Source organism: Hibiscus syriacus, unplaced genomic scaffold, assembly GCF_006381635.1.
Source record: "Hibiscus syriacus cultivar Baekdansim isolate YM2019G1 unplaced genomic scaffold, ASM638163v2 tig00117056_pilon, whole genome shotgun sequence".
NCBI lineage: Eukaryota > Viridiplantae > Streptophyta > Magnoliopsida > Malvales > Malvaceae > Hibiscus > Hibiscus syriacus.
In genome coordinates this window covers 8,774,020-8,784,484 of record NW_024063539.1, presented here as the reverse complement: position 1 = coordinate 8,784,484, position 10,465 = coordinate 8,774,020, and the positions used below count along the sequence as shown (strand labels likewise).

General features: G+C 34.2%; 2 protein-coding genes across 3 annotated transcripts; one reads left to right on the top strand and one right to left on the bottom strand.

Moving 5' to 3' along the window:
• Positions 1 to 257: 257 nt before the first annotated feature.
• Positions 258 to 508, bottom strand: LOC120197883 (dolichyl-diphosphooligosaccharide--protein glycosyltransferase subunit 4A-like). Its single transcript, XM_039199279.1, has one exon. It carries the CDS (start codon positions 506 to 508, stop codon positions 395 to 397), a length of 114 nt encoding a protein of 37 aa, XP_039055210.1. The 3' UTR covers positions 258 to 394.
• Positions 509 to 3,725: 3,217 nt separating this feature from the next.
• Positions 3,726 to 5,459, top strand: LOC120197852. Of its 2 annotated transcripts, XM_039199247.1 has the most exons (6): positions 3,726 to 3,910; positions 3,978 to 4,135; positions 4,306 to 4,416; positions 4,505 to 4,685; positions 4,779 to 4,955; positions 5,118 to 5,459. In XM_039199247.1, the coding sequence occupies exons 4-6, from the start codon at positions 4,587 to 4,589 to the stop codon at positions 5,202 to 5,204; spliced, it is 363 nt and encodes a 120-aa protein (XP_039055178.1). In that variant the 5' UTR covers positions 3,726 to 3,910; positions 3,978 to 4,135; positions 4,306 to 4,416; positions 4,505 to 4,586; the 3' UTR covers positions 5,205 to 5,459. The 2 variants fall into 2 exon arrangements, with proteins under 2 accessions (XP_039055178.1, XP_039055179.1); XM_039199248.1 differs by lacking the exon at positions 3,726 to 3,910 and having other exon boundaries at positions 3,923 to 4,135.
• Positions 5,460 to 10,465: the final 5,006 nt, after the last annotated feature.

The window sequence follows — 10,465 nt, the reverse complement described above, 5'->3', positions numbered from 1 at the left end:
CAAGTGAACTATGCCTTTAAAATATCCATGAAGTGTACCTATCAAGGAAGACTAAGTTCTTCATGAATCATTAGTTCCCTTAAGGCTATGCTCAAAACAGCATACATTGACTACACTTCATAACAATGCTAACCTTGACAGTAGCTGCATTCCAACATAGTGCCGCCTCAAGGTGCCCCATATGTTAAACCAATTTAATAGGTAAAAGCACTCGTGTATTCAAAGCAAAAAAGAAAAAAATAGTATAAATAAAATACGAGCAAAACAATATCAATTCGATACCATTTATAGCAATATCTTGTTCAAGGTATTTAACAACATTGATTTGTCTTCATTTCTGAAACAACTCTATCATCTAAATATCCATTGCAGACGCTTAAAAAGTGCAAAACCCTCAGTTGCCTTCAAATTTTGGGTCAGCCATCACGAAATGATATGCTATTACAAGCACGAAAATGAAGATTCCAAGGAAATTCGCAAAGAAGCCGAGGTCTTGATCGTCAATCATCTGAAACAATACAAGAAATAGCAAAAGCATAAATCAGTTTCAAAACATAAATATATGATTATTTAATTCCCATATCAGGCTGACAAAAAGCAGATTAAGCCTTTTTTCTATCCTTATCCCTTAACCAAATGCTTATTTCATCTAAACAGAAACCAGATAGGCAAATTAGAAAACCGCAGAAGGTCCAATCGGAGCATCAATACGTGATCTCTCAACCAGTAAAGCTAATTAAACAAGGAATTATTCGCATAAAACCGGTCCTAAAACTAACTACAATTATTTATTTAAAACCCAAATAGGAAACTCACATAATAAACTATGAAGCTAAAATCTCTTAAGAAAAAGAATGAATCTTTCTTAAATTACGAGATCATGAACTCGAAAACCCCAATCATAAAAGTTTACGGTATCAAATAAACGGAAATTTTACGATCTTAATCGTCTCAAAGCGTGCCCTAAAGTTGGAAATTTAAAATTAAAGGTATACAAATTGGGAAATGGGGATTGTGTTATAACATTTGAGAAATAACGGAATATTAGTAGCTAAAAATATATATATTAATGATAGGCTTTAGTTCTCTTACCTTGACAGCTTTTGAGCAATGAAGAGGACGATCCCAAGCAATCCGATTTGTAATTGTTGATCAGAGTTCAGAAAATAAAGAAAAAAACTAGTAGCAGACATGTTCGAGGTCGTTTCTTGAACGACGACGTTTTAAAACTAAAAGAGTAAACTACATAAATGGTCACCTATTTTTAAGTAATATTTATTTTCCCCATTTAACTTTCAGAAGTTACAAAGTAGTCACTAACGTTATAAATTGTAACAAAATAATCACTCACCGTTAACAACCGTTAACGTTGGCGACGGAAAGCTGAGTTGGACCGTTAAATACTTACCTAGACTGTTGACTGCTTACCTGACCCGTTGACTGGTCACCCCACTAGCATCACCATTCTCCTCCTCCTCCACTCCACCATATCTTCCTACTCCTCCGACCTCCACTTCCGTCCCCACAAGGACTCAGATTCTTTCAACCATGTTATTAGAGAAGATATAAACAAGCTCACACGCCGAATTTGACTTGTTACCTCGATCCAAGGTCTTGTCGATTCGCTTTCTGTTCAATAATTCATTTTGGGCCGGGACGGAGTAATAGTATAGCCATTGACCTCGACCTTCCAATGCTCCCTTCTAGATTCAAAGACGAAAGGATCAATGTCTTGGGATTTGGTAAGCGACCCATCTTCGGATGCTTCCTGCAGAGCTTCCATGAGCCTGTTTTCTTGCATTGTCGGAGCATTGAAGGCTTTATGTCCGAGTCCTCCTTCAAACTAGAATCGTTTCTTCTTCTGGTTTTCTTTTCTGCTATTAAAGGTGCACAATGGGATATTGGTTTCCATAATGAAAAGTGCATGAATACCTACCTCTTTTGCACTCTGTCTATAAAAAATCTCGACTAATAAAACCAAAGAAACAAACTTTCTAGTCATGTAATTCAAAGAAGCCTTGAATAAAATTAGAGCAAGTTTCAAACCAGGGCAGTAATGCTGTTCAAAGATTCAAGCTTTAGCTTTTTGTAAATAGCAAACCACTTTACTTTATTTGCCTAAAACATTCAAGAATCAAAATAGCAGAAACGAATATTGCTGAACCAAGAGTCTGCTTTTACAAGATCAAAGATGAAATTGTCATATAGAAGGGGAAAGGGAAAACAAAGTATCTATCTGATTAGAAATGGTCATGTGCTATTTCTATCTTATACGACAATGGTAGTGATGACAATCTCGAGCGAGTCATAAAAGAGCTCAACGAAGAAGGAGATCACAACATCGAAAGAATTTTCTGGGTTTGGCCTAAAACCCAAGAAGTTGGATTCTCTCACGCTGCAGTTTATTTCAAAGATTCATGCGCATGGATGATGTATGTCGATGTCGACGAGTTCATATTCTCACCATCATAGCTTAAGAATTCATCTCGACCATCAAAACAATGCTTATATCTATGTTATCACACCATCCAATCGATCACCCAGTTAAGTTTCGAACTTTCGATCAAGTGCAACGATTTCGGGCCGTCGAATCAAAAGAACCACCCAGAAAAGGGGGTAATACAGGGATACAAATGTAGAAGACAAGCCGAGCAACACCCATCTTTGGAAACTCACCCAAGCTGTTAATTCCAGAGCCATGTCGCTCATGCTTTTCATGGAGCGTGTTTGCATGGGTATCGTCATCATCCTCGTCAAGCTCTTAATAATAACGGTTGATCTGTCAACAGCTTAAGTATGCGGTAAAACGGCCAAGTAAGCTATTAACGGTCCAACTCAACTTTCCGTTACATATGTTAATGGTTGTTAATGACGAGTAATTATTTTGTTACAAGTAATAATGTTAGTAACTAATTTATAACTTTTGAAAGTTCAATGAGAAAAACGAAAATTTACTCAAACGTTAGTGACCATTTGTGTAGTTTACCCTAAGTAAAATTAATTTTGGAGAAATAAGGAAAAACAAAAATTTGTGAAATAAATATTATTTATAATTAATATCTAAAAGTAATATATTTACCAAAAAAAACTATTTTCCCACCCTAATTATTTATAAATGATATACAAATATACTTTATAAATTAATATGTAAAATAATATATTTTTATTACAATAATATTTTATTTTTTAAAATAAATTATAAATAATATTCATAAAATTATATTATAAAATAATGTCATTAATTAAATTAAATTAATTACAACTCTAATTTAAATATTTGATTAAAATTATAATAAAATTATATTGGCCTAACGGTTAAGTGTTGACATCTTTTCTTAATTTTCTTAATCAAAATTATATTATTTTGGATATCAAATAGCATAATAAAAAGTTATTGTTTTGGTGTGACATCTATGTCAGCAATCATTATTTTCGTCATTATATTATTAATAATATGATTAAAATGAAAATAAAAATTAAAGATTTAATGGAAGTGATTAAAAATTCAACAATATGAACAATATATAATTTAAATTTAAATAGTATAGGATGTAGTTTACCTAAATAATTAAACAAAAAAAATGTAATTTACCCCCTCCCCAAAGCCAACTCAAATCCCTGTCACCCGGTACTTTTCTTACATCTAGAGTTTACTGTAAGAAAAAGAAAAAGAAAAACATAAAAACTTCAATGGTTGAGATTTTGAGAAGCATTAGATTCCTGCTAAACAACAAAAGCAGCCTCAACAGACCTAACACTTCCCATTCCTCTTTTTCTCAATCAAACTCCTAGGGTTCCAACAACACAAAATGTATCAGACAAATTAGATTGTGTCCGAATATTAATTAAATTGTTCGATTTACTTGGAACCCAGTAATAGAACAAGGGTTATTCCACTCTCCAGATCCAAGTTCCCCCCCCCCCCTTTTAATTAAATAATTTGTTTCATTTGAAGATAACATTTTAAACCCTTACAGGGTTTTAAAAGGAAGCCATGTCTGCAGGGGTTTGTGGGAAAAGGGTGGGATTTGAAGAACTATTCGGATCCTCTCCCAAGAGATTCAGGTGTTCCAGTTCGGATCCTGGTTTCAGACCCGATGACCCGATTTCAACGCTCTCTGCTTTGGATCCTGAGGTTCATTTCATTTTCTTTTATTATAATCTTTCCATATTTGTTTTGTTTTTAATATTGATACTTGCTTGAATTTAGGCCTTTGGATTCAGATTACTGGGTAGAACATAGATTTTGTTTATCAAAAGCAGGTTGAAACATTGATCATGTCTTAATATTGTTTTATGTTTTAGTTAAGAACATCCGTTGTCCGAAACCACAACAACAAGAATGAAGATTTAAGGAGAGTTCGAATGCATTTGATTCTGTGAGAACTGGAAATTGTACTGATGAGACTGCTACATGTAAGTCGTTTATCTGTTACTTTCAACCGAGTTGTATGTTCTGTTTGTTTGGAATTTACAGTCAGTTTTCTGCTTTGTTATAAATCAGGTAGCCAAATCTCAGGTTACAATGTTGAGTATAACGGAAATGCAGTCGATTCTCCAAGTGGACGGATTTGTTTGTGCAAGAGATGTCGAGTGCGACAAATATAGACGATGCTAAGGCCCGTGCTGCTAGGATTTTAGAAGCCTTTGAGGGAAGTGTTGCCAATAAAAGGGGTGCTGAAGAGGTAGTCAAAAAATAAACTTTTAATTTCTCAGTAAGCTTCGCTCCTGTCCTCAATATGCTGATCCTTTTTCTGTGATACATGATCATGAATCAGATTGAGCATGCTTCTTTGAAGGAACATTTGCGGAGTTTGTTGGATAACAAACAAATTCTGAGGAGAGCTGTTGCCATTCAGCATGAACGCAACGTTGAGCTAGGAGGAAAGGAAACAGAAGTACAACACTTGAAACTCACGCTCAACCATTGCATCGAACAAGCTCGAACATTAGAGGTATTCAACTTTCAACCTCTGCGTCTATTAACTCTCTCTTTACCTGTGCATCGGGGTAAGATTATTAGAGTGACAATGTGGAATTCATTCCGACGTTCGATTCATACCTCCTCTAGTAAGACCAATTGCAAAGCTTACTATAACCTTGTTTTCGGGATGCAGCTGAACAACTACACGATAAGGCTTCATCTTCAGATGGCACAACAAAGTAGCTCAATTAAGGGGCAATTTCCTCCAGACATATACTGAAAGCTTTCGTAGTCCTGTCAGCACTTAATGGCTATGATTCTACTACAGTATATCGGTCATGTAAACCAACGAATGACATGAAGATTTATACAGTGTTGTACTAGTGTGTGTAGTTTGTATAATTCAAGCCAAAATATCAGTTTTTCTTAACAAGAAGCATAACTCCTTTGCTAAAACCTAGAGTGATGAAGAATCTAGAAGTGAGAACTATGAAGATGATCGAGTGAGCAATTATGTGGTGTTTACAACCTTCGTCAAATGCAACATTACAACCTTTGACGTGTATCTTATGAATAGTGAAGTAATTACAAGGTAATATTGTTCAGAGTTTTTCTTAGCCTATAGACAATGTGTATATATCTCACAATAAAACTATTCCAACTCGGATAGTTTAGGGAAACAACATTTTCGTTCACCACTTAATTCAAAAAGAACGACTAAGCATGAAAAGTTGAATGCTGCAAATGATATTCTTAAGAAGATCACAACTCACGATCTCACAATGAGAAACTCGGTTGTTACAAAAAATGCAAAATCTTACATTTCACTATTGTTATAAGAAGATGGTCAGCTCTTTTGTTATTTTTTAAAATGAGACTCAAAATATTTTATATATGGATTACTTTGTTAAAATTAAAATTATGAAAGATTTATTATAGAAAATAATTAAAGATATTGTCAAAATCTTCGTTTGTAACTTTTTCTGTCATTTTTCTGAGAATCAAAGGAAAGTTTGTTTTCCTTCGAACGAAAATATAATTAGGGCACAAAGATTATACATGGACGGACCTAAATAGCATTCATATTTGTGTTCTCAAATTTGAAACCCTGTGATGTATTACAAGCTATACTTGTACTTATTGATATAAGTTGAAGAACCAACGAAGGTGTAACAATGTGTTGATCCTCGTGCAGCAGTAAGTCAGTGTATTCAGACATAATCGTTTTTAAAGCAAGGAGGTGAGACCATCCCCTAAATTTGAGAAGAACAAAGGCATTCTGCCATTATTGTATAGTTGTTTTCGTATTAAGCCATGATGTTTTAAATTGTTAAATGATCTAAGACGAGAAACGTTCAAAGCTGTTCCATCATATGCTGCAACATTTCATACAATAATGATTTAACTGAAGCTCGTACGAGTAAGAAAGATTAATTGTTTTCGTATATAGATATGTTTCCACAATTATGAATTTTAATCTAACACTATGAATGTACTTAAAGGAGGGGAAAGCCCTTTGGAACAAATGACAACTCTTGCAAATGAAGTTGTATTTATCCCTTTGGATAATAGTTTGTTCAAGTTTAACGATTATTTATAATTTTTTTAAAAGTTTAATGATTGTTTTATGACTTTCGAAACTTTAATGACTAAAATAATCATTTTATTATAATCTAATGACCATTTATATACTTTATCCAAATTGCAAGGACTTCATGAATTAAGCTGAACTTTGGAAACGACATCGTTAATACCGCGATCCTCACTTTTACTGCGCAGTAAAAAAGTGCAGCCTTAACTTTCCGATTCCCGCCGCATCCGACAGTTTTACCGGCAATGGCTCCCAAAAGTCGCAACAAAAGCGACGGCAATGCCACCCAAGACGACAGCTATGACGGCAGTTCATCGTACTTCCAAAAAACAGTAAAAAGTTTCGGCTTTCTATCTTCCCTGCAATCAGAACTCTTAGTCAATGGCAAACATTTATCTTTTTTCCTGTTTATTATTTTTTAGGTTTGTTTGCAAGATTGGTGGTTGGTTAAAGCCGAAAAAGAGTTCGAAGGAAGGAGATTAGCTGTGCAGGGTCCACATCCATAGAGTAATATCTCTTTAAGCTTCAGGTTTTTCTGGGATTTTTGTTTTGTTTTGTTTTGTTTTTTTTTATTTAAAGAATTTGTGTGAAACAGGTCAAAAGCGTTTCGGCTATTTACCTCTGCACCGATTGTAAAAGCTTACAATGTTTTTACTCTCCAGACAGCTGATGGAATTTGTGTTTGCATCAGGTTTCATCAACGAACAACGAACCATTGAAAATGGGTTTTCTTCTGAGGTATACTAGAAATTCGATTTCTTCCTTTAATGTTATTATTCATAGTCCTCAGAAAAGAAAGGAATGCTGTTGTTGAAACTTGAAAGTAATTGATTTTGCCTCAAGCTTAATTTCAGTGTTTCCCAGGTTTAGATTTCAAGTTCATTGTATTCATCTTTTAATCTGAACAGGTCTTTACTTATTCTACTTCGGCTTTCCTCCTTACTGGGAAAAATATGCTAAAGAGTGTTTGGGGAAACAATTTCCCGCAACTTCGAATTAGAAGTTGTCCCGAATTCTACTAATGCACCGAGAGATTCAGGTTTCTGTACTATGCATTTTGTTTATTTGGTTATATAATTAGACTTATTAGATGGCAGAATGTGACTTGTTCATACACAACATTTTCAAAAGAATTTTGGTAACAGCAGGTTATTTCTCTTTGAATTCTGTTGTCATGACAGATACTAGCTTGATTAAGACTCCAAGTAATCTTGCCCATAACTTGTCCACTATGGTTGAAGAGATCAAACTTTGATAACAGTCAGAAAAAGGACAAATATTCAACAATAAAGGTGCAAGATGAACAAAATCCGAAGAGGAACACACCGGTCAGCTTACCCTCTAAGTTAAATCGTGTCAAAGAGCACTCACCCAGGAAGGAAACTCGGAAAAAACTTGATTTAGCAGATGTGTAAGCTTTCTTCTACTCTGTTTCTATAGTTTAAGTGTTCCCTTTGACATGTAGACAGTAATATCATATTTTCTTACTTGCCTGGTTTTACTCAAAATGTAACTACCTCACTCCGCTAATCAGATATGGCATACGATAATCTTTATTCACTTAAAATAAACGGTCCAACGCTTGCTGCTTGCCTGATAAAATATTTAATGCAGATTGACCATGTTGTATTCATGTTGGTCTGAATTCTGCTCTCTACAAATGGGTTTCTTCTCAAATTTACTTGTATTGTGTTGCTATTTACTTATTGGTGTCTACTGCGTGTATGTTTGTTTGTAACACTAAACTTAATGCTATGTTTGCAAACATGATTGTGGGAATGAAACATGCATTTTGAGTAAAATAATATGAATTTCAATCTCATTACTAAATAGTCATCTAACAAGTTCATGAATTTGGAAAACAATCGTAAATGCTACATTTTTATGTTTAATCACAAAACTTGCATTATTGAAATCCAATTTCCCAAGCGCAACCTTAGTCTTTTTTGTCCTTTAATCATTTGATTGTTTATGTTTCTATTTAGGCAAGCCCTGTATCCGACACAAGAAAAGGGACACAATCAATTCTCTCTCCCGAGTCACTGAATCTCAAGCGGTCAAGATCAGGTGAGTCTAAAATCTATAAGATTCAGAAACTATCTTATACATCTTCCCAAAAGTCTTGTACTCCTCTCCCTCCTTATTTTGTTATAAGTTTTGGTATCTTCTGCATTGCCAAGTAATGGTGCCTTTCCTTTGTAATTGTTAATAAAATATCCCTTGGAAGTTAATTTATATATGCCACTTCTAAACACTGATCAGTTAAAGAATCAATTTCAGTGAATTTTTGCTCTCATTTTTTAACTGCAATTTACCAAATCTATCTGATCTAAGCAAATGACATCATTAATAATTTTTCTTTTCTGTTTCATGGTAGAATTGTTATGGGGTCTGAAAGTCCTTGCATAATTTTAATTTCGTTGTCATTAGATACGTGCTCGTTCAACTGTTTAGTTATTTCTGTATGATGCAGGCAGAGTCCTCTACCTCCAATGGAATTTTGGCGCAACCAAATTCCGGTTTATGATCAGGTTTGTAATTCCATTTTGGCCTATACTTGCTTTCTTGTCTTGAATCATTGCCCACCTCCAGTTTGAGAATTTACCCTCTCCTCTCTACCTTGAATCTTTAGGATCGTAGAATTACTGGCATTCAGGAAGCGATGGATGACACTCAACCATCAGGTTTGTCTAATGTTTAATGCATGATTAGTTTTCCTTGGTTTCTCGAAGGAAATAGATTCATTCAGAGTTATGGAAATGACGGCTTCGATCGACACAGTTCGATTTTATCTTTCGTGTTCCATTTTCCATCCTAGAGTATTTTGCAAGTTACATTGAGGTAGTTATTTAAACACGTCTATGGATGCTTGCTAATTGTTTTGGTTTCTACTTTTATCAGTAGGGAGCAAGTCGAATCCGAAGCGATTCAAAAGGTGAAGAAAGCTTCTGTCACGAAGTGTTAATATTTTGTGTTAACTGGTCCCAAAAACGATGCCGGCGTAGACCCTGGTAGATCTCTTTTATTTCGTGTAATGTGTATTTTGTCCTTGTTATTTAATGTTAATTGACATGCCAAGCCTTTCAAACTTGTAAACTTTTATTGTAATTTGGATATTTTTTTAATTTCAATAAAACTAGTTACGTTTATCTTGTTAAAGAAGAAATAAGTTACCCCATTTTTCAAATATAATAAATATTTTGTAAGGTTGTTCTTGTTTTTTGTGTTTTTATTTTATATGACTTAATTTAATAATATTATCTTAGTTCAGAGATTATGTTCGTCTTATCGAAGATGCTCCTAGTCGGCAGTGTCTTGGCATGCACACCATTTTAGAGTTTTAAGGAAGGCTTTTATTTTTTAGATTTTAAAAAAAAATCTATAAAATTTCACGTTGTATGATCACAATGTGTCGTGTGATAGTGATATCATAGAAAAAATTATAAGGCATAATAGTTAAAATTGATCAAATACTTAATTGATTCAATTTCTCGATTTGAGGATTCATTTAGTTTAATATCTCGCTCTAAAGATTCAACCGAGTGTTCAATATTAAAATTTTAATTATTCTTTTTCAAAAAATGTGAGGGATTCATGCACGATTTAAGCCTTTAATTTATAATCAACTAATAATTTTAAACTAACTTGTGCATTTTTAAGAATGATACTTGTGGGGGTTTTTTCATGGAAAGGCTACACGTCTATTTCTATTCTTCTTTACACACATCTATTTTCACTTTTCCAGGACGTTCCAGTAGTTCATGCATACCCCGAAGAGCGACCATGCATACTTGCTAACCCATCTGCTACCATATTGTTGCTCCTTATATTTCTGATCTCCACTATCCAGTCCCACTTTAAACAATCCTCAATGTGTTGCATTATCGAGTTGCTTCTCGTCTTTTCTTTAGCTTGGAAAATTTGCCATACTTCACTGCTGTATGTTTCCA